The sequence below is a fragment of the Heteronotia binoei genome, unplaced genomic scaffold, assembly GCF_032191835.1.
Source record: "Heteronotia binoei isolate CCM8104 ecotype False Entrance Well unplaced genomic scaffold, APGP_CSIRO_Hbin_v1 ptg000055l___fragment_3, whole genome shotgun sequence".
Taxonomy (NCBI): Eukaryota; Metazoa; Chordata; class Lepidosauria; order Squamata; family Gekkonidae; genus Heteronotia; species Heteronotia binoei.
In genome coordinates this window covers 465,833-490,236 of record NW_026799985.1, presented here as the reverse complement: position 1 = coordinate 490,236, position 24,404 = coordinate 465,833, and the positions used below count along the sequence as shown (strand labels likewise).

Here is a 24,404-nt window from a genome sequence, read left to right as displayed (position 1 = left end):
ACCCACATCTTTAAAAAGGTTCCAGAGGAGATCCGGGAAATTACAGGCCAGTCAGTCTGACTTCAATACCAGGAAAGTTGGTAGAAACCATTATCAAGGGCAGAATGAGTAGTCACATTGATGAACACGGATTATTGAGGAAGACTCAGCATGGGTTCTTTAAGGGAAGATCTTGCCTCACTAACCTGTTACATTTCTTTGAGGGGGTGAACAAACATGTGGACAAAGGAGACCCAATAGATGTTGTTTACCTTAACTTCCAGAAAGCTTTTGATAAAGTTCCTCATCAAAGGCTCCTTAGAAAGCTCGAGAGTCATGGAGTAAAAGGACAGATCTTCTTCGTGGTCTCTGTGCAGTCCCACACATGGGTCTTGCCGCAGGCAACGGATCCATACCTCGGAGCTCCAATAGCTCGCCTATAGCGCTTTTTGGCGCGCTTCCCTCCCGCTCTGGGGAGCAGGCACCGACCGCGCATGCCTGGAGCGGGGGGGGGGGGGAGCGGCCATCCCACTCAGTTTCTTCCCTTCCGCCACCCGGACAATACCTACCTTGCTGCGTTCCTCCTTCTGCTTCGCCTCTACTTTGGTATCGTACTACTCTTTCTTATTTCCATTCCTTTTCTACTTTCTTCGTCCTACAAAATATCTATATATTTTAAAAAAAAAGGAACCTCTTCTGCGCTGTTTCTTCTCCCCCCCCCCCATCCCTTCCCTTCCATCTTCCCCTCCCCGTCCGGAGCGTATGGAAGGGAAAATTACGTTTAAAAGGTGTCGGAAGTGCGGGGCCAAGTTCCCTACTTCTGACGGCCATTCCCACTGCCTATTCTGCTTGGGGGAATCCCACAGAGTCGACTCCTGCCCTCACTGTGCCAGTTTTGGCAAACAGGCGCGAAAGAACAGAGCAGCCCGCCTTCACAGTTTCCTTATTGAGAAGTCCCTTCGGGCGATGCCCACTTCGGATTCGCCGCCTCCCCCACAAGGAGCGGGAGATTCGGCTATGTCGGCCCTTCTGAATATCCCTAAGAAGCATAAGTCCGACAAGAAAACAGTTAAGCACTCCGAGGGCAAGGCCTCGAAAAAACTGCGTCATTCGGAATCGACCTCCGTGTCCGAAGGCAAGACCCCGGAGAAACTGCGTCATTCGGGATCGTCCTCGGTGTCGAAGTCTCACCACTCCAGCCCGACGGCCTCCAGCCCGAGGACCTTGGCTCCGAAAAGACCTCGCGACCCGCCCGCTTCGACTTCCGCTCCCGCTATGGCAGCTGCGCAGTCCGCTTCGGCAGGGACGGGGCACTCGAATCCGATTTTACCACCGGAGCTCTCGGCACCGTCTGATGTTATTTCAGACATGCCACAGCTAACTCCTCACTCCCCTAGGATTGAGGTTATACCGATTGGCTCCAGGTCACCTTCGATCCACAGCAAGGTACCATCGGACATTCTTGAACCGGACCCGCCTAGTGTCCGTCCCGAATACTTCCGGGACATTCCAGTTTCCTCGCAACTCAAGGACACTTCTACTCAGGTCTCTACTCAGCGCTTCCGCTCACGGTCTCCGGTTTGTGACCAGCGAGTTCGCTCGCCATCTCCGTATTGGGATTACTATCGGGGTCACCGCTACGACCGCTCCCCGTCTAGGTCTCCATCTCCTAGACCCCGTACAGCGTAACGAAGAGACTTTCGATCTCCATCTGAACAAAGCTATTACAGGCAATACTCGGACTTCGAACCTGAACCATATGTCCGTGACGTTTCAACTCCTCGAATTCGGGATGCCTATTCTCCTCGGTACCGTTCTGGGGATCGGGAATCTCACCACTATCGACACCCGTCTCCCTACTACACTAGAGACCAACCGTACTTGGCTCATCGGACCCGAGATGCTCATCGGACCCGAGAGGCTGTCGACTCCACCAGAGAGCAGCATTACCGTGCCCATCGGTCACGTGAGGTCATCGAGTCTCCTACCCATCCTCGGACCCAAGATCTTCCCAGGCCACCTTCCGCGACGGTGTCTAAACCACCTCCAACAGGGTCCCCTCACGTGAAGCTGTCTCGGGACCGATCACCGCCCAAGTCCATGTCACCTCAACGACCGGACTCACATTCAGAGCTGGATACATCAGACCATTCCGACTCCGAGGGACCTCCCGCCTCGCCTGCATCTGACGTGCCCACTCGGCTCTCCCCATCGGACAGTTCTAAGGCATATCTCAACCTCATTACTACGATGGCCTCAGCCCTCAACATACCTATGCCATCTGACTCTCCTAGGGTCTCTGATGTAGTGCATGACCTTGTTCAAACCGACTTCCCCGACAGCTCAAAGCTACCTATGCTTCCTGTCCTTCTGCAGGCCCTCCATCCCGGCTATTTCCAAACGTCTCGACTCTCTCTACCGGGTGCATGCTACGGATTGCAAATTTCTAGCCTCCCATCCGGCACCCAACTCTATTATAGTCCATTCGGCCACTAAGGCTAAGCAATCTCGTCACCCTGCTCCTCCCGACCGCGAGGGCAGAAAATTGGATACTTTGGCTAGAAAGATCTACAGCTTTGCCTCTACTAACTCTAAGCTGAACAACTACCTAGCATATTTTGCGGCATACTCATTCAATCTCGCAAACCAAATAACACCTCACCTTGCATCGATGCCTGACTCCTCACAGAAGGCCGTTTCCGGGCTCGTTTCGGAGTTGTCGCGCGTCTCTAAACAGCAGATAAACTCTCTCAGACACGCGGTCTCTTGCTCCTCTAGAGTGTTCGCAACCTCAGTGGCCCTACGTCGCCACGCCTGGCTATGTTCGACTAACCTGCAGCCAGACATTAAGCAGAAGATAGAGGATCTCCCGTTTGATGGTCTCGGCCTGTTCCATGCGTCGACAGACGAGGTCCTCACTTCTGTGGACGATGGGCGTAAAAGGGCCAAACGCTTGGGCATCTCACAGCCGGCTACCCAGTCCTTCGGCAAGCAGAGACCATGGAAACCTTCCTTCCAGCGTCGTCAGCGCTCTCCCAGACAGCAGGATCTCTGGAGGAAGAAACCTCAGCACCAGAAACAGCCCTTCCAGCAACGGCCACGTGCGCAGCCTTCCAAGAAGCCGTCTCAACCAACCAAGCAGTCTCTTTGACTCTCATACAAGTGCAGCCATACCATTGAGACCTCTTTATCACACCAGGCTACTTCCATTTTACCCAACGTGGCTTTCCATCACCACCGATTCTTGGGTTCTCACCATTGTGCGTCTAGGTTACGCAATCGAGTTCGTTTCACCTCCTCACCTCCGTTACTTTACCGTTACCCCATCCTCCCCTCACCTCCAACAAGAAATTCTGGACTTGCTCCAGAAAAAAGCCATGGAACCTGTTCCTCCTCAACTCCGCGGGATGGGGTTCTATTCAAGGTACTTCCTGGTCCCCAAGAGGGATGGGGGCAAGCGCCCTATCCTGGATCTTCGGAAGCTGAACGAACACATAATTTACAGGAAATTCAGAATGATTTCTCTACAATCCATACTTCCTCTGATTCCTCAAGGTTCCTGGATGGCTTCCCTAGATCTTCAGGACGCTTACTTCCATATAACGATCCGCCCCCACCACCGGAAGTATCTTCGTTTTGCAATAGGTCATCAACACTTCCAATACCGATCCCTACCCTTCGGACTTTCCACTGCACCCAGAGTGTTTACCAAGTGCATGGCAGTAGTGGCAGCTGCCCTGCGGCTTCGGAACATTTCAGTTTTCCCGTACATAGGCGACTGGCTTCTGATTGCACCAACTGCAGAGGAACCTCGACACAACCCTTTCTCTGCTGGCCTCCCTGGGCCTCTGTGTGAATGTCACCAAATCACACCTCATGCCGACCCAGGACCTGCAGTTTATAGGTGCTCATCTATGTACATCCCCTCATCTTGCATTCCTTCCGCAGGACCGTGCACAGTCCATCTCCCTGGCCAATCTAGTCCGTCTCAACCCACGCCAGTCTGCCTACAACATTCAGAGGCTCTTGGGCCTTATGGCTGCAACCACTTCTGTGCTTCGATTCGCTCGGCTGAGAATGCGACATCTTCAGCTCTGGTTCGTCCGTGCTTACCACCCACAGGTACAGCCACAGAGCACTCTCCTCACCGTTCCTCAAAGAGCTCTGCACTCCCTTCGCTGGTGGACTATACCAGAGAATCTGCTTTCCGGGATGCCCTTCCTCCTTCCTCCGCCATCAGTCGTTCTAACCACAGACGCCTCCATGTGGGGATGGGGAGCCCACTTAGAGGACAAGACTGTCAGAGGCCTTTGGACACAGGCCGAGAGGGCCATTCACATCAACTGCCTGGAACTGATCGCAGTTCACAGGGCGCTCCATTCGTTCCTGCCATTGGTCACAGGTCGTCACGTTCAGGTTTCCACCGACAACATGGCGACTGTGTTTTACGTAAACAAACAGGGGGACACCAGATCCCTTCGGCTGTGCCGCATTGCCATACTGCTCTGGGAATGGTGTGTCAAACACAACATCTACTTGACTGCCATTCACCTCCCGGGTGTGGAGAACGTTCTGGCCGACTCCCTCAGCAGGATTCGGATAGACGACCATGAGTGGTCCCTCAATCAAGTTTATCTCCAACGCATCTTTCGCTGCTTCAGGGTGCCCAGGATAGACGTTTTCGCCTCGAGGGACAATGCGAAATGTCCCCGTTTTTACACCAGGAGGGGCAACGATGCGTTCCTGCACACCTGGAGAGGTCCCCTACATTACCTCTTTCCCCCGACCCCCCTCATTACGCGGGTGTTAATCAAGATTGCTCGAGACGGCACGGACTGTATTCTCATTGCTCCATGGTGGCCACGGCAGCCATGGTTCACGAGTCTACTTCAGATGTCCTGTCACACCTACCGCCGCCTCCCCCTAGTAGGCGATCTTTTGACTCAAGCCGACGGCAGGGTGCTACATCACAACCCACGGACTCTGGCCCTGACAGCGTGGAGAATCCGTCCTTCTTCCTGTCTACAGAAGTAGCGAACGTCATTCTTAATGCGAGAAAGTCTTCCACCAGACTCTCTTATCAACGAAAATGGAAGCGTTTCTGTTCGTTCGCAGCTTCCAATCATCTCCAAGCCGAATCTGTGCCTCTCAATCTGATTCTGGATCTGCTTTCCCTGCAGAGATCAGGACTCTGCTATTCCTCCTTAAAAGTTCATCTTTCGGCATATTCTGCGTTCCATGACCCTGCTGAGGGCAAAACGGTTTTCTCACTTAAGTTGTCTAAATCCTTCCTCAAGGGCATCTTGCACCTGCATCCGCCAATTAAATCTTTTGCCCCAACTTGGAGTTTATCCTTAGTTCTCTCTTGCCTAATGAAAACCCCATTTGAACCCATGGCTACCATAGAGCTCAACATTTTGTCATGGAAGACTGCATTGTTAGTTGCCCTTACTTCAGGGAAACGTGCAAGTGATTTGTGTGCCTTTCGTTGTGATGCTCCGTACACGATATTCCATAAAGATAAAGTTGTCCTACGACCGGACCCTGCCTTCCTTCCTAAGGTTGTCTCCCAGTTCCATTTATCGACATCGACTTCCCTACCGACGTTCTTCTCCAACCCTACTGACGCAGGACAAAGAGCCCTGCATTCCTTGGATGTCAGAAGGGCTTTATCTTTCTATTTTGCTCGTACACAACCTTTCCGTAAGGACCCTAATCTGTTTGTGGCCTACGATAAACCTCACAAGGGACACAAAATTTCTACCCAGAGACTATCTAAATGGGTAGTTAGTGCTATCAGGTTGTGCTACGAACTGGCTAAGCAGCCTATACACGAAGGCCTTAAGGCCCACTCTACCAGAGCGGTCTCGACGTCTTCGGCCTTTCTACAGGTCATCTCCCTAGAGGACATCTGTGCTGCTGCATCGTGGTCCTCTCCTTCCATGTTCGTCTCCCATTACGCCTTGGACGTTCGTGCGAGACGAGACGCCTCCTTCGGCCAAGCGGTCCTCAGATCCATCTTCCATTGAAGCCATGGGTGAGTGCATCCGCTTACATCTATAACCTGTTTGGGGTGATGTAATTTATTGTGTGATTTATTGTGTGACTAACTCTCTTTCCTCTCACCAGCACCCTCCTCCAGGACATTCAGCTGGCTAGTCACCCATGTGTGGGACTGCACAGAGACCACGAAGAAGATAAACAGGTTGCTTACCTGTAACTGATGATCTTCGAGTGGTCATCTGTGCAGTCACACACGCCCACCCAGCCTTCCGCGCTGCTGGCCTCCTGTGATCGTTGTTTACCTTATATACTGTCAGTGTCAGTGGTGGCTGGAAGAAACTGAGTGGGATGGCCGCTCCCCCCCCCCCGCTCCAGGCATGCGCGGTCGGTGCCTGCTCCCCAGAGCAGGAGGGAAGCGCGCCAAAAAGCGCTATAGGCGAGCTATTGGAGCTCCGAGGTATGGATCCGTTGCCTGTGGCAAGACCCATGTGTGTGACTGCACAGATGACCACTCGAAGATCATCAGTTACAGGTAAGCAACCTGTTTTTCCTCTTGTGGATCAAAAACTGGCTAATTAATAGGAAGCAGAGAGTGAGTATAAATGGGCAGTCTTTACAGTGGAGGACGGTAAGCAGTGGGGTGCCACAGGGCTCAGTGCTGGGTCCCATGCTCTTTAACTTTTTCATAAATGATTTGGATTTGGGAGTGAGCAGTGAAGTGGCCAAGTTTGCAGATGACACTAAATTGTTCAGGGTGGTGAGAACCAGAGAGGATTGTGAGGAACTCCAAAGGGATCTGTTGAGGCTGGGTGAGTGGGCATCAACGTGGCAGATGAGGTTCAGTGTGGCCAAGTGCAAAGTAATGTATATTGGGGCCAAGAATGCCAGCTAAAAATACAAGTTGATGGGGTGTGAACTGGTAGAGACTGACCAAGACAGAGATCTTGGGGTCGTGGTAGATAACTCACTGAAAATGTCAAGACAGTGTGCAATTGCAATAAAAAAGGCCAACGCCATGCTGGGAATTATTAGGAAGGGAATTGAAAACAAATCAGCCAGTATCATAATGCACCTGTATAAATCGATGGTGCGGTCTCATTTGGAATACTGTGTGCAATTCTGGTCACCGCACCTCAAAAAGGATATTATAGCATTGGAAAAAGTCCAGAAAAGGGCAACTAGAATGATTAAAGGGTTGGAACACTTTCCCTACGAAGAAAGGTTAAAACGCTTGGGGCTCTTTAGCTTGGAGAAACATCGACTGCGGGGTGACATGATAGAGGTTTACAAGATAATGCATGGGATGGAGAAAGTAGAGAAAGAAGTACTTTTCTCCCTTTCTCACAGTACAAGAACTCGTGGGCATTCGATGAAATTGCTGAGCAGTCAGGTTAAAACGGATAGAAGGAAGTACTTCTTCACCCAAAGGGTGATTAACATGTGGAATTCACTGCCACAGGAGGTGGTGGCAGCTACAAGCATAGACAGCTTCAAGACGGGGTTAGATAAAAATATGGAGCAGAGGTCCGACAGTGGCTATTAGCCACAGTGTATGTGTGTGTGTGTGTGTATTATTTTTTGGGCCACTGTGTGACACAGAGTGTTGGACTGGATGGGCCATTGGCTTGATCCATCGTGGCTTCTCTTATGTTCTTAAAGTGAAAATAATTTTGATTTAAGATCTCAAAGCAATTTTCTTATTTAGTTTTTAGTAGTATGAAGTATAAAAGTAGATGAAGTATTAGTAAGTTTTGCAAACATAGTGCTGTCATTAAATTTCTGCGCTGCTTAGTAGAGTAAGTCTTGGTCATTATAGAGCTTCTGTAGCTGTGCCTTGGGGTTTGAAACTGTGCCATACTGTACTGCTGTACTGTTTGTTGGAGAAAAAAGTTTTTGCTCCCTAATGCGATTGTATAGCTGTCATGCACCTTAGTAATAGGGAAGGAGAATACTTTTCACATTCCTGGAGATTTTATACCTTGATGTCCATTGATACAAAGATATCCCAATCCTTTTCCAAAAGTGAAACTGGCATGTGTGGGTGGGGATTGTGATGCTACAAGTAAGCTATGTGCAATTAGATCATGTATTGGTGAATAACCTTAAGTGCTTCTGCTTCCTTCATTTCTTTCAAGCATGTCTTCTCAATTTCACAGATCCTAAAGGCCCATCTGCTCCTCTGAACTTGGCTGATCAAAGACTGCTTGATGCAAGTTCTCAGTTTCAGAAGAAACAAGGCAAAAATAATATTGATGTCTGGTGGCTTTTTGATGATGGAGGTAAATTAGATGTTTTAAAAATTGGAGCACTATTAAAAATATTAACATTACAAAATGTTATTGTGTAGTCAATGGTGATGTGTGGTTTTTTAAATGATTAACATTGAATTTTAAATCAAGAGCAGTAAAAATGCATGCAGCTTCACTGAGCAACTCAAAATATTATTTATTTATTTCATGGATTTCTAGTCCGCCCTTCCCCATAATGGGCTCAGGGCGGATCACAAGCTCGATAAAACAGTAAAACAGTAAAAATCCAACATTAAAACCATAAAGGTATGAATGAACAATCAAAATATGCAGCATGGATGGCACAGCGCATTTTATAGTTTAAGATATAGATATCATAAATGCCATAGCTGTAGGCCCAATATCTAGTAGTTCGAACAGTTAGTTATAGAGCCTCATTGCACAGAGTGGTAAGCTGCAGTACTGCAGTCTGAGCTCTGCTCACAACCTGAGTTCAATCCCGGTGAAAGCTGGGTTCAGGTAGCCGGCTCAAGGTTGACTCTGCCTCCGTCCTTCTAAGGTCGGTAAAATGAGTACCCAGCTTGATGGGGATAAAGCTTAGATGACTGGGGAAGGCAGTGGCAAACCCATTAAAAAGTCTGCCATGAAAATGTCATGATGCGATACCACCCCAGAGTTGGAAACAATTGGTGCTTACACAGGCAAGTTAGAGTTTAGAGAATAAGTTAGAGTTCAGACCATGACTAGCACATGTGAAAAAGAAAAAGATTGAAAATGAAGGAGAAAACTATTAGAGAGAGAGAGCAATTTAAGATAGTCTGGGTTTTGAGGCTGAATTTCTTGCAGTGTCACATAGTCTATGAATGGGAACCATTTATCTAAAAATATTTATTGCCTTGGAGTTGCTTCAGATTGTCATGTATACTCTGTATTTTTTTAAAAAAAACATAGGATTGACATTGTTGATTCCATATCTTCTGACAACCAAGAAAAAGTGGAAAGACTGTAAGATCAGGGTGTTCATCGGTGGGAAAATAAACAGAATAGATCATGACAGAAGAGCGTAAGTGAATGGAGTAAAAAATGCAAATGTTTGTCAAGCGTGATATCTCATCTGAAATCAGAATTTTGCAGTTTTCCAAATTATCAGAAATAATATAAATTTGTGTTAATCTTTAAGACACTGGGTTGTATTTAACATTTAACAAAGAGATAATATTTATCTTCTATTTTGTTGTTGTTAAGTAAGTAAATTTAGTAAATTACTAAAGTAAACTAAAGTAAAGTTAGTAAGTTGTTCAGTCTCTTGAAATAAATGTTGTATAAGAGATGTGACATTTGTTTCAGCACATTGTTTATTTAAAACTTATTTTGGTATGCTTAAATAGGCACATTACTTTTAGCATTAAAATTTGTTTATATTGCTACTCTAATACTTTATGAGAAGAGCCCTGTGGTACAGAGCGGTAAACCTGCAGTACTGCAGTCCTGAGTACTGCAACTCACAACCTGAGTTCAATCCCGGCAGAAGCTGGGTTCAGGTAGCTGGCTCAAGGTTGACTCAGCCTTCCATCCTTTCGAGGTTGGTAAAATGAGTACCCAGCTTGCTGGGGGGGGGAAGTGTAGACGACTGGGGAAGGCAATGGCAAACCACCCTGTAAAAAGTCTGCTGTGAAAACGTTGTGAAAGCAATGTCACTCCAGAGTCAGAAACAACTGGTGCTTGCACAGGGGACTACCTTTACCTTTAATATTTTATACTATGCTACTGTATACTATGTTACCATAATACTCTATAGCTACTCTGATACTACAGGATAACGCAGGGCCCAATTTATGCTACATATTCATTTAACTGTTACGTTCTTCTTGAACTCTTTTAGGATGGCGACATTGCTTAGTAAATTTCGAATAGACTTCTCAGATATCATGGTCCTTGGGGATATTAATACAAAGCCAAAGAAGGAAAAGTAAGTTTGAATGTGTGTGGAATATTTCAGTTTTCTGTATTAGAATAATAGATTGCAAGGTATCTCCAGTGTCATTTAGTCCAGCCCCCTGCACAATGTTGGAAATTCACAAATATCGCCCCCACATACACCCCCAGCTACCCCTGCTCCATGCCCAGAGGATGGCAAAAAAACCCCTACCAACTCCAAAGCCTTTAGGATCCCTGGCCAAACTGGAGAAAATTGCTTCCTGACATCAAACTGGCAATTGGTATTTCCCTGGATGTGTAAGAAAGGGCTATGAGAACTAAGCACTTATGCAACCCTTCCTGCCCTCCCTCTCATGATCTGCTTAAGTTCACATATTTTTATAACAATATAGTTGACAACTAAAAACTGCTGTTATCATAAGCTGTTTCTGTTACTATGAAAATCAAGAATTATAGGTAACGACATGTTAGTTACTGAACAATATTTGAAGAAATATTAATGAATTGTACACCATTTAGAAGGATGAAATAAAAATATCAAACAGTTGTGCTAATCTCAAATAGTAGAAAAATTTAGATGGAACTCTTGCTTAATTTTTGCTCTGATTTCTGATTTCCTTAAGAAACCAAATTGTTGCCATGGGACACTATCCCCACAGCTTGAGCAGAAGTAAAATGTTAGTTTCTGGTTAAAAATGTGTAGCTTTTCCATTCATTGGTATAAAATTATTACTTTAAAGAGTTAATAAGACAATATCTTAATAGAGCCTTATGCATTGTGCTGGCATAATAAATCTGAAATCTTAAACCAGTACATGAACTCCAAATATAAATAGCCTTAAAACTTAAATTTGTTCTTTATTATTTATGCTATTGTATATCAAAGATAGCTTTGCACTGTTGTTTCTCATCCCCCTGTGCTAGATGGGAAATGTCTTTTTAAAATTGCAGGGAGCTTCAAAACCAGTTTCAAAAAGGTAGGAAGTTGTTTCGTAAAATGCACTAGCAATGATAAAGTCCTGCATGCCCAGAAATGGTAAATCCTACCCAATTGTTATGCAGTCTTTTAATACCATAGTACAGCATGGGCAAAGTAGCACTTATCTCCCATTTTTGTGAATGGATAATATAGCATGTGTTTAGTATAACAATTTAGACTTGCAGTTTGAGCACCAACTGTGTAATGAAATGCTTTCTAGCATTGCAGCTTTTGATGAAATGATTGAGCCATTCAGACTTCATGAAGAAGATAAAGAGCAAGATGTTGCGGATAAAATGAAAGATGAAGAACCTTGGAGAATCACAGATAATGAAATTGAGCTGTACAAGACCAAGGTATATTTGTAATTCCCTTTCATACACAGTGCTGACTATTTTAACTCTTCTGTGTGTAATGCTTCAGTTGGCTTTCATCTCCTGCAACTATAAATCAGACTCTTTTTAATATGTCTCTTCTGCTTTGTCTTACATCACCAATTTCTCATTTAAATTGCAGAGTCACCGCCAGATTCGACTAAATGAATTACTGAAGGAGCATTCAAGCACAGCTAATCTAATTGTTATGTAAGTACTGCTTTCTGTGTTTTTTCACATTTGCAGTAGATACTAATAATCTCATAACTACTGAGAAAATAGTAATACCACTGGCACTACAATTTTTTTTTAAAGTTGGATCCTGTGAACCAGCCACACTACTTTTTGTGCTAGTAGGTCTTTCCCCTAGCATACTCCTGAAAAATCAGTGCTGAGGATTGCAATACCATCATGGATAAAATGCAAGGACAACAAAGCTTCTATATGGACAACAAAGCTTCACTGACCTGCCTGAAATCTGTTTCCTGATGTCTAATCATAAAATTTCTACGTCTAGCATCTTCTAGCTAGACCTAAAGGGTTCTAAAGAGGCCTTTACAAATGATGTCATCCATACCAGACATTCATTTTAAGTGTCAATGTTTTTGCATTACACTTTATGATTGGCTATTTGTCTCATTCCCTCATAATATGTTTTCCCTGTTCCCAAGTTTAAAAAGTGTCTCAGTCCAGTGTTTCTGTTGTTCAGTGTTTATTAGTTAGCATAGGTAACTTCACCGAGTGGCTGAACTTTTTCCTGGGTTCCACAAAGTGACTTAGAAATTTTGGAAAAAATAAAACACAAAACTATACGTAAGTTCAGGGTCCTGTATTCTTTAAGGTCTGACTCTGGTCAGAATAGGAATGTAGTTTTTTTCTTTTAGTTTTTAACACTTTTAAAAGTGTCTTGATAATGTTCCAGTTTCTTAAAGTCTGGTTTTGATTTTTATTGTGATGTTATATCTTTGGGATTGTTTCCACAGTCTACCTACTTACCACATTTTGTTCACATTGTTTTCTCTATATTGGATTTTTTTCTCATATAGGAAACTTATAAGTAATGCACATAAGATCCAGTTGGTAGAAGGATCTGGGCCTTTACTTGGGTCAGGGACAGCCAGGTTGAGAGTGCATTAATTAAGCCAGAAAGCATTTTGAATGTCTCCAGATGCTCAGGTCCTCCACAGAAGTTTGCTTCATAATAGCATCCAAAACTTCAGCAGGCAATGAAATTTAGGGGTCTGACTTTCCCTTCAGTCTCTGATTTGGTGGGCGGAATGGATATGTATTTTCTTACAGAAGGCAAGGTACTTTTCTAATGGACTGCTGTAATTTTGGAAGGTATGTAATGCTATGCACCCTGATTACTGCTAACTGCCAATGTTGTATATCAGGTACAGTTCTTAAGGCATTGCCCTAAATGATGGTTATGGTCTGTTATTACTACAAAGCATTATTTAACATTTTGGGTTTCAAACCATTGTAAATTATTTAAGGAAATGTAAGTAACTGCTATATCTTATTAATAAAACATTTACATTAACCAGTTCTGTTAATTTGGCATTTCTTCTTTTCCCTTCCTTCTTGCACTTGTAGGAGTTTGCCAGTGGCACGAAAAAGTGCAGTATCAAGTGCACTGTACATGGCTTGGATAGAAGCTCTTTCAAAGGATCTGCCACCAATTCTCCTTGTTCGTGGAAATCATCAGAGTGTACTTACTTTCTATTCCTAAGCACCTCTGCACAAAGTACAGCTGCAAAGAAGTGGTACTTCAGTGCCTAAAGGAGAGAGAGACTGGGATGTTTGATTAAAATATTAACATCACAAGCAGGCAAAAAGTGACTACTCTTTCACTGTTCCACTGACTTGAACAAAGCACACAAGGAAAGTCACTGTACTCCTAAAGTTGTGAAAGCTTCAGTTGTCTAATTCTTCTGTAATTTAACCTTGCTTAAGGGGGAAGATTCTTTGTCAGACTGAAGAATGAATAAACAGGTTTTTCTTTGCTACTTGAATGGCAGCAATAAAAGTGTTTATTTTTGATCAGTGAAAGGATTATAGATTTATAAAAGCCTTTTAGCCTTGAGGTGCCTTCTGAAATTAACCAAATTTCATCCATATACCCTATTTTGTAAATTTATAAATAATGTCAAAGTCTGCCATTAGATCTATCTTTAGTTTCTAGGTTCTTCCATGTTACAATAAGAAATGCTGTTTTAGTCTTCCATGTTAGTTTTTACTTCTGTAAGTTCCCTGTTGTTTAGAATGGTGACTGTTGTCCCACCCCCCCACAGGTATCTGAAACAAAGTGAAGAGTGTGGCAGGTTGACTGTAATAAAAACCGGATTCATACTGTTAATGTCCAGAACTTTGTACTGCTCAGTTTGTACCACTGAATAAAGCTAAAACACACTAAATGAGAGAGGACCCAGTTCTCAAATTTCATACTATTTCTTATTGATTGATTTGGTGCAGATTAGCAGGCCAGTCTTCATTCTGCGGTTCAGCTGTGAAATTGTAGTTCTTTACAGAATGATGTCAACATGAGGTGTGATATGGGATACTTCCGTAGATAGTATGTAGAATCTTTCTAAGGCCATCTAAATAAAGCTATCAGTTAATTCATCTAGTTAAATGAACCACATTTTATTCAAGTTGTTCCAAGGTCAATTCATTCCATTGTCATAATATATGTTCAATCTTGTTAAATACTCAGGTTTGATCCTCTTAACCTTACAATTTAAGTTGTACATGATATCTTGTGAATTCCAAGAACTGCCAATTTGTGTGCCCTCCTAGTGCGCATGTGTATGCATGTGTGGACTGCTTTCTGATTTTTAAATCTTGAAATGACTTACTGAAAAATGAATTGAGGCTTTTATTCGATGGTTAGCACTGAGTGCTTATGAATATACTTTGCAAAAACAACTTAAAAACCTTGCAGCCTTCTTGCATTAATATGGGGTACTGTACAACATCTATCATTCCACTCATTGTTTGTCACTGAAAGCAGAGATACAATATATATTTTATGCAGGACAAGATCAAATTAAATGGTCATTTTTTTGGAAGGGCAAAGCTAACAGTTACTAAGGTGATTATTTCAGTAAGTGATGTGCATTCTAGAAAGTTACAGTTCTCATTGTCTTTCCTAATGTTGATTGTGTTCTCATTTGTTTCAGAAGTGCAATACAAATTGGCTGCTAGGGTAGAGTAAATCAATGCTAGTATCTAGGTCTTAAAGGAATTGGAAGTTGTAATAAGAGCAGTTTGCTACCTGAAAAACATTCCCTTTGTGTAATTAACAACATTGATGCTGGTTTGCAGTACTTATTGGTGTGATAGTAAGGGATACAATATTCAGCAAATCTGAATTTCTGTTTCAGTTTTTTTATGTACAAGTGGACAACAGAGCATGAACTTCATGCTGCTATTGAATGATGTGCACTTATTCAAAGTTTTACCCATACAGAAAAACCATTGCTTGTGATCTGTAAAAGGAACCAAATGAAAAGTGTTTATGTGTGTGCCCTGTGTCTAAAGTGATATCAAATACATATAAAGGTTGCTCCTCATATGAGAATTTGTACACACACAGCATCTCACTAACAACTCAGCAATTGTAAAATTTACTCTAACCCTCCTGCAACTTGTTAGCAAGAGGCAAGTTTGGGACATAGCCATTTCAATTTCTATTTAGTATAAACTGAAGTTTTCTTTTTTTGGTACCATGTTTTCTTAAGTTTCAATCAGTAATGACTTGAAATAATTGTTTTCCATTGACACTCAGCAATACCATTTCTATAGGTGAAATTTTATGTTATGGAATTAGAAACTGTTTGGAAAGTAGCTAAATAAATCAATTATTTATTTGTTTTATGTTTGTATTAGGCTTTACTTTTTACATAAATCTTTTTATATGCTTTTCTGTTATTTAAACATGATCTATGGTCTTAATTTAAAGATTGAGTTTTGATTGGTACTATCCACAGTTTGAAAATGTCATATTTTGATAATACTGTACTGTAACTGTCACACACAATGGCTTTTCTAATGTTTTAACAACATTGAATATTGCAGTAACTACTCTGTATTGAGGAAGGATCACTGCAATAAAAGGGAGTGAATTAAAGAAGTTGCCTAAACCAGCCTACCTTTGTTGATTATGTTGGCTTACTTCTTGTACTGAACACTCTTAATACTGGTATCCCTTTTAAATGTTCAAGAAATACTGAGATGTATAGAATGGAAATTTGATGTTTTCAAAAGCAGAGTGTTAAAAGTGCTTTTAAGGGAATGTCCTTTTCCCACATAGCATGCCTAGTCCTATTGAGTTTCCCCATGCTAAAAAGAATGCCTGCATTTCTCCATATTGATATAGCCTTTAACTTAAACTTCTATGTTTTATGACTAGGAGAAGCTGAAACTGAAGTCTCATATACCTGTTAAAAGGCTAGGGGATGATCCTAAGTAAAGTCACTGATACAAACAGTAGAACCTGAGCAACATTCTGATAGGATCCTTGATGCTCCCTGCCCAGTAATCTCGCCTGACAGTGGCTGTCCAGATGACCCTTGCTAAAAATCATAAGCAAGCCAAAATGGAAGTGGGTGATTGTTAGTTCCTGGCCCCTGCTAATTGAAAATGTACTGCCTATAAAGAAACATGTAGTTCCTGCATAATTTTAATTCATGCTATTGACAGACGTTCTCAAAGCATTCTAGACATACTGGTATGAAACTTTCGCTCGTTTCATTGATCTTTGTGTTCATTCTCACTTGTCATTTTGAAGATTTGCCAAAAGAACTGTCCTGCCTGTCTAAGGTTTCACTTTCCAAGATAATATGACAATTGCAACCTCACCTTTTGGAACTTTTTCTTACTTTTAATCTGCTGCCATAATCCTCAATTTTAACACAGATTTTTGAGGAGCCCAGGGTTGTTTCACGCCGATGTGTTCTTTGCTTGCTCATGATCAATTAACAGTCATTCTATAACTACTAACTTTTCAAGAGAATCTTTAACAGCATTTTAACTTTGTTTAGTATATTTAATTTTATTCTTGTTTAGATCAAAATAATCCCAGGTCATTATGACCACTGAAAGTAATTCAAGTAGCTTTTTAATATATTTAGAACTACTATCTTTTACAAAGTAGAACTCAAGAATACTTGCCAGCAAGAATTGCTAAAGGTGTTTACCTCTAGCTATGTAATATATTTTCCTTAATAAAAGTGTAAATTCATGCAGTGACCCATTTGAACACCATTTACCAAATAGTTTTCTCATATTAAAAGGATGTTTTTATGAGATGCTGCCTTAATTTCATGCTTCCTAGTAAGCAGCATTTTTCTTTCAATAACAAGGTTTTCTTCACAAAGCATTGCGACTTGCTTCTGTAGTATTAATAAATAAAAGAACAATGTTTTGTGAGTATCTTGCTCGTTAGTCAAGGGATGCCTACTTTAATTCTCAGAATTATAATTGATGTTCTACTGGCAGGCTGAAGGAAAGGTTAAAATTCTGAAATCTGGATCCTGTTTGCATGATAAATCTGCTCCGTATATTATTTGAGCTATGTTTTTGCGTATAAAAATCTTGATTGTGGAATCCAACAAGAAGCATCCACAGAACTCATGTCATATATTAACCTTTCAAATGCATCACTGATTCGGTTAAAATTTTCTGGAACATCTGTTTGCGATAAGCATCCAGCAAATCTCGCTGTCTCTGTGCAAGCACCAGTCGTTTCCAACTCTGGGGTGATGTCACATCATGACGTTTTCACAGCAGACTTCTTACATATATATAAAAACACAAAATTAGTTATATAAAATTAATATGTCATGGCACTTTGGAAGAAAACATTAAACCAAGATCATTTTAACAATGAAAGCCACTATTAGACCTTATCATGGTCCATCAAGATCAGTATTGTCTACTTTGACTGGCAGTGGCTCTCCAGGATCACAAGTTAAGGTCTTTGATGTCACTGACTACGTGATCTTTCTAACTGAAGATGCAAGGGATTGAATCCCAGACATTCTGCTTGCCAAGCAGCTGGTTCTATCACTGAGTAACAGCTCCTCCCCAAATACAGAGAAAGTAAACAAAACCACTAGGGATAAAATTTTGTAAGGGAACGAGAAAGGTGATTCCTGTCTCTCTTTTTGCCCAGTCAGATCTTCCACTATTTCTGCTGATTCTTTTTCATAATGAGCTGGTACCTGAGTGTCAGCTTTGTTGACTAGGTTCCAAAGACACAATATGCTACAAAAAAATTGACATCCTGTAGCATCTTAAAGGGTAACTTCTTATTGGCGGTTTCTCCATCACAAGCATTTAGGCTGACTATGAAGTTATCAGGAGAAAGCTAAAGGGAATGGGTGTGCAGGTGGTATTCTTTGCTCTTTCTTGTCAGAAGAAGAGGAATGCAAGATTAACAAAATAATGGAGGTGAACCACTAGTTGTGTTGGTGGTGCCGACAGGAGCAATTTGGATTCTGGGACCATGGTTTAGGTTTCTGGAAGACAGCCCACTAGCATGCAATGGACTTCACCAATCAAGGTGAGGGAAGAATAAGTTTGGCAGGAACCTGGGAAGGTTCATCAGGAGGGTTTTAAACTGACGCTACAAGGGAGTTTCAATGAAGGAGAGGAAACAGCAGAGGCACACTTGGGAAGGCCAGATCAGATAGAGTCAAAGGGATGGGGCTTCAGGTGTCTATGTACCAAAGTCCAAAGTTTGGGTAATAGGAAGGAAGAGCTTGAGCTTCTAATACAGAGAGAGAAAGAGAGATGATTTAGTAGGCATTACAGAGACTTGGTGCAATGATTCCCGTGACTGAAATGTAGTAGTGGATGGATACAAGGGGTTTTTTTTGTTTTTTTGAAAAACCAAAAGGATTCAAGAGGAGATGGTGTGGCGTTTGCTTGTCAGGAAATACTGGAGGAGGCAGGTGACAGCCCAGTGGAATGTACCTGAGGATATGGGAAGGAAGGACAAACTGTATTGTGATTCAAGTCTACTACAGATCTCATGACCAAGGCGAGGAGATAGATTCTGCCTTCATCAAACAGCTTGGCAGTACATCCAAGCAATATGACCTTATAGTTATGGGTGGCTTCTTTGATGTGTGCTGGGAGACAAATTCTGATAAACATCCAGAGTCATGCAATTTCCTGACTGACCTGGCTGACAACTTCCTTTTTCAAATGGTGGAGGGAACTACAAAGGGCTTGGCCATACACTATATTAACCAACAGGCAAGAGTTGGTAGATGGAGTGAAGGTGATGGGGACTCTTCTTAGCACCCAGGCAAAGTGAACCCCGTTTGCAAGCACAGCTTTTGTTCTCTGATAATAACTTTATTAGAATCCTTAACATGCAATTTAAGGGCATAAATATGTTCAAAATTTACAAAGTATGAAACTCAAAGTCTCTACAGAGTCCATAGAAAAAGTGGTTGGAAAAGTCTGATAAAAGGAGGATACTTTTCACTAACAATGGAGTTGAGACTCCTAGCCATGTGAAGCAGCCACAGGAAGCAAGCATGACAGGATAAGGAAACAAAGTCATTTGACTGATGCTGTAACAGGGAACTAGGCTTCCTAGAATGCCCTAAATCTTAAATTCAGAGCACTGGATCTTGTTAGTCTGTTGCTGCAAAATAGTAAAGAGTCCAGTAGCACCTTTAAGATGTGTGGATTCTATTGTAGCATGCGCTTTTGAGAAATACAGCCCTCTTCATCAGATGCATGTATTTCTCAAAAGCTTATGCTACAACAAAATTTGTTAATCTTAAAGGTGCTACTGGACTCTTTATTAAATCTTAAAGGTATGTGGGGCTTTTCTGCACAGACTTTTTCTCTGCTTGGGCAGCATGTGGGCCATAGGGGGAAGTGACCATGTCCTCCTGGAATTCCTTTTGCTGTTAGGGGGAGGGAAGTTTGTAGCCAGACATATACATTAGATTTTAGTACAGCAAGCTTGAATGAACTCAGAGGCAGGCCTGGTGAGAGTCATTCCATGGACAAGAATGCTGGAAGGAAGGTCAATGACATAAGTGATTATAAAACTCTTTTTTGGTCCTACATTGATTAACTATTTATATTATTGTTGCAATATTGAGCCTACTTGACCACTGAAGAAGGCCAGTTTGGCAAAAATGTGTCAGGTCGCCTTAGGTTTCATTTATGTATATTGTATGATTTTATCTTGCATTGATGCTATAGTTGGGCCATAACTCTTTTTTGGTACACGTATTTTGATAATTTTGCATTATTTATATTGCTTATGTTTTACACTTACTGTTTTTAGGAATTGATCTCCAGTATTGATACTATAATAATAACTCCATTTCCCTTTGTTCTTGGGCTTTTAAGGGACCTGTGGGATCTTCTTCGTGGTCTCTGTGCAGTCCCACACATGGGTCTTGCCGCAGGCAACGGATCCATACCTCGGAGCTCCAATAGCTCGCCTATAGCGCTTTTTGGCGCGCTCCCCTCCCGCCCTGGGGAGCAGGCAGCGACTGCGCATGCCTGAAGCGGGGGGGGGGAGCGCCCATTCCACTCAGTTTCTTCCCTACCGCCGCCCGGACAACACCTACCTCGCTGCGTTTCCTCCTTAGCTCGTTCTCTTCTCTCCTCATCTGGTATCGTATTCCTCTTCTTTTACCTCATATTTCTTCTTCTTTCGTCCTTATTTCAACTATATTTCGTCCCTATAAAATTAAAAAAAAAACCCCGTCTTTGCGCTGTCTTTCCCGCTTCTTTCCCTCCCCTCCCTCCCTTGTCCGGAGCGCATGGAAAGAAAAGTTACGTTCAAAAAGTGCAGAAGTTGTGGGGCGAAAATCCCCACTTCTGACGGCCACAGCTACTGCTTATTTTGCCTTGGCGAAACTCATCGAGTGGACTCCTGCCCTCACTGTGCTAATTTTGGCAAGCAGGCCCGTAAAAACCGTGCAGCAAGGCTTCAGAGCTTTCTCCTAGAACAGTCCTTGAGGGCTATGCCCACGTCGGGCTCGCCGCCTCCCCCACCACGAGTGGGAGATTCGGCTTCTTCGGACGCGCTTCTCTCTCTGAAACAGAAGCAGCACAAGTCCGCTAAGAAACCCTCGAAGCACGCCGAACCCGGCCATAAGTCTTCAAAGAAATCGCGTCATTCCGATTCGTCGGATCCGGCGCCTAAAAAATCACGTCATTCCGACTCCACGGATTCGGCGCCGAAGACGTCTCACCATTCCGAATTGGCTGATTCGGCCTCGAGGAAATCCCTCGTCTTGCACTCGGCTTCCAAGAAGGCTCGAGACTCCGCCTCAAATCTGACAACAATGGACCCCAACGCTACTTCTTCAGCCCTGCTACTCGTCCCGCCCGAACTGTCAGCGCCGTCAGACGTGATTGCCGACATGCCCCAGCTAACGCCGAATCCATCCACAGCAGTGGAAGTTATTCCAATTCGATCTCGCTCACCTTCGGTCCGCAGCGTGGTCCCTTCCGAATTTCTCGAACCCGACATATCTACGGACCCTACTCAACTATATCTGAAGTCAAGGTCCTCTCTGCGACCCGCATCCTTCCGGGACATTGCTATTTCTCCTTTGTTCAGCGAGTCAGCAACTCAGGTGCCTTCACATCGAGTCAGCTCACGTTTGCCTCCTAAAACTTCGCAGCGGATCCGATCCCGTTCACCGATGCATCCTTCCTCTCTTCGAGCCCACTCTCGCTCTCCACGTAGGCGCTACGATTCCAGCTCTTCTGCCTATTATGAGCCCCAGGATGACTATGCCCGTCCACACCACGAATATTCATCCCTTTCCCGGTCTCCTTCACCGAGATGCCACCGCTACCACCGTCTCTCCCGTTCGCCCTCTGTAGAGCGAACATACCACTCCAAGTACCAGGGCTCTGCACCGCATTCGGGCCGTGATGTTCTCACTCCTCGCATATGCTATATCGACTCTCCTCGACCTCGCGACTATGACAGACTTCGAGAGCCTGTTCGACTCCAAGAGCCTCTTCGACTCCGAGACCCCGAAATCTCTCCACCTCGGCATATGGAGTCCTTTCGGTTTCAAGAACACCCTCGATATCGGGATGTGGAAAAACCCCATGCCTCCTCATCGGTGTCGACTGTCCCTGCAGTTATTGCTACTCCACCCAGACCGTCTAGGGGCAAGGATGCTCAAACCTCCAAGCATCACACTTCCACTTCGGAACCGGTTGTACCACTTCACTCTCCTTCCAGGGAGGACTCCCACTCCGACAGAGAAACCTCAGCATCGTCGGATTCGGAGGACCACCCTGCCTCTCTAGCTTCAGAATCGATGCCCCAACTACGCCTTTCACCGTCGGATGCCTCTAAAGCCTACTTAAACCTCATCACTACCATGGCTGAGACTCTAAAGATTGCCTTGCCTTCCAACTCGCCTAAAGTCTCTGACATCGTACACGACCTAGTACTAGCGGACTTCCCACCAGGGTCGCTCCTACCAATGCTACCTGTGCATCTTGAGGGCTTGCGAGAGGCATGGGACAAACCGGCCTCTGTCCCTCCCACTTCCAAACGGTTTGACTCTCTCTATCGAGTTCATGCTCCTGATGCTAAGTTCCTGGCTTCACACCCTGCACCCAACTCCATCATCGTGCACTCCGCCATTAAAGCTAAGCCGTCTAGACACCCTACACCACTGGATCGAGAGGGTAGAAAATTGGACACCCTGGCAAGAAAAATATTCACCTTGGCGTCTACCAACTCCAAACTCAACAATTACTTGGCCTACTTTTCCGCCTACGTCTTCAATCTGGCAAATCAGTTTACGCCTCTCATCCCATCCCTTCCTGATGCTTCCCAAAGAGTGGCGTCTGATCTAGTAGCAGAATTGTCTAGAGTGTCAAAACAGCAGATAAATTCTATATGCCATGCTGTTTCATGCTCATCAAGAGTTTTTGCCTCCTCTGTTGTCTTACACAGGCATGCCTGGCTGAGGTCTACCAACTTACAACCAGACATAAAGCAAAAAATCGAAGACCTCCCTTTCGATGGCCTAGGTCTCTTCCACGCATCCACGGATGAGGTTTTAACCTCGGTTGATGACGGCCGCAAACGTGCCAAGCGCTTGGGAGTTTCCCAACCTTCCTCCCAACAATTTAACCATGGAAAACCCTGGAGACCATCGTTCCGGAAACGCCAACGGTCACCTAAACAGAACGCCAACGGTCACAACAAAAGCCTCAGTTCCAACAGGGGTCTAGGTCTCAACAGACCAAGAAAGCTTCCCTTCCCACTAAACAGTCTCTTTGACTCCCTTCAGACTCCATCGACCACCCGACTTTCCCCTTTCCTTCCGGTTTGGAACTCGATCACGACCGACTCCTGGGTGCTAACCATCGTGCGTCTAGGTTACGCAATCGAGTTCATTTCTCCACCTCACCACCACTACTTCACAGCTACCCCCCCTTCTTCACTCCTCATCAGGAAATTCTGGACTTGCTCCAGAAAAATGCCATAGAACCTGTTCCTCCTCAACATCGAGGGACGGGCTTCTACTCGAGATACTTCCTGGTGCCCAAGAGGGATGGAGGCAAGCGTCCTATCCTAGATCTTCGGAGGCTAAACAAACACATCGAATACAGGAAATTCAGAATGATATCTCTGCAATCCATCCTGCCTCTGATTCCCAAGAATTCTTGGATGGCTTCCCTAGATCTCCAGGACGCTTACTTCCATGTGATAATCCGACCTCAGCATCGGAAGTATCTTCGATTCGCCATGGGCCAACATCATTTCCAGTACATATCCCTGCCGTTCGGACTCTCCACTGCACCCAGGGTGTTCACCAAGTGCATGGCAGTGGTGGCAGCTGCCCTCCGCATCCAGAGCATACCAGTCTTTCCATACATCGACGACTGGCTCCTCATTGCACCAACTCAGCACCAACTGGAGATGAATCTCCACACGACTCTCTCTCCTAACCTCTCTGGGCCTGCGTGTGAACACCACCAAATCACACCTCACACCCACCCAAGACTTGCAATTCATAGGGGCCCGTCTACGCACCTATCTTCATCGTGCTTTCCTTCCGGAAGACCGAGCGCTGACCATCATCACTCTTGCCAAATTAGTTCAGCGAGAGCCGCTTCAATCTGCCTTCACCATCCAACGTCTTCTGGGCCTTATGGCAGCCACTACATCAGTTCTTCGCTTTGCCAGGCTCCGGATGAGACAACTGCAGCTCTGGTTTGTGCGTGCCTTCCATCCTCACATGCAACCGCAGCGTACCTTGCTCACCGTTCCCCAGAGAGCACTTCTTTCTCTCACCTGGTGGACTGTACCCGACAACCTTCTCGCGGGCATGCCGTTCCTACTGACTCCTCCAACGGCTACTGTGACAACAGATGCCTCCAAGTGGGGATGGGGAGCCCACTTAGACGGCAAGACTGTCAGGGGGCTTTGGACTCCCTCAGAGAGGGCCATGCACATAAACTGCTTAGAACTGATTGCTGTGCACAGGGCCCTACAATCGTTCCTCCCACTCATCAAGGGTCGGCACGTTCAGATTTCCACAGACAATATGGCAACAGTCTTCTACATAAAGAAACAGGGAGGCACCAGATCCCTCCGGCTGTGCCGTATAGCTATACTGCTCTGGGAATGGTGTGTCAAACACAACATCTATATGACTGCCATTCACCTCCCAGGTGTGGAGAATGTTCTGGCCGACTCTCTCAGCAGGGTTCGGATAGACGACCACGAATGGTCCATCAATCTGACCTACCTTCGTCGCATCTTTCGGTGCTTTGGAACACCCAAGGTGGACATCTTTGCCTCCAGGGACAATGCCAAATGTCCCCGATTCTATACCAGGAGAGGCAACGACG

The 24,404-nt window shown here is 44.4% G+C and overlaps 1 protein-coding gene across 2 annotated transcripts in view; it reads left to right on the top strand.

Annotated features, from left to right (window-relative positions):
* Nucleotides 1-15,667, top strand: part of LOC132590497 (solute carrier family 12 member 2-like) — a 136,564-nt gene extending 120,897 nt beyond the window's left edge. For both annotated transcript variants that reach the window (XM_060263401.1, XM_060263400.1), the window contains 6 exons: nucleotides 8,139-8,261; nucleotides 9,183-9,294; nucleotides 10,114-10,200; nucleotides 11,369-11,504; nucleotides 11,665-11,732; nucleotides 13,119-15,667. In XM_060263401.1, the coding sequence (XP_060119384.1) occupies nucleotides 8,139-8,261; nucleotides 9,183-9,294; nucleotides 10,114-10,200; nucleotides 11,369-11,504; nucleotides 11,665-11,732; nucleotides 13,119-13,254 (662 nt within the window). In that variant the 3' untranslated portion in view covers nucleotides 13,255-15,667. The remainder of the gene's footprint in view (nucleotides 1-8,138; nucleotides 8,262-9,182; nucleotides 9,295-10,113; nucleotides 10,201-11,368; nucleotides 11,505-11,664; nucleotides 11,733-13,118) is intronic.
* Nucleotides 15,668-24,404: the final 8,737 nt, after the last annotated feature.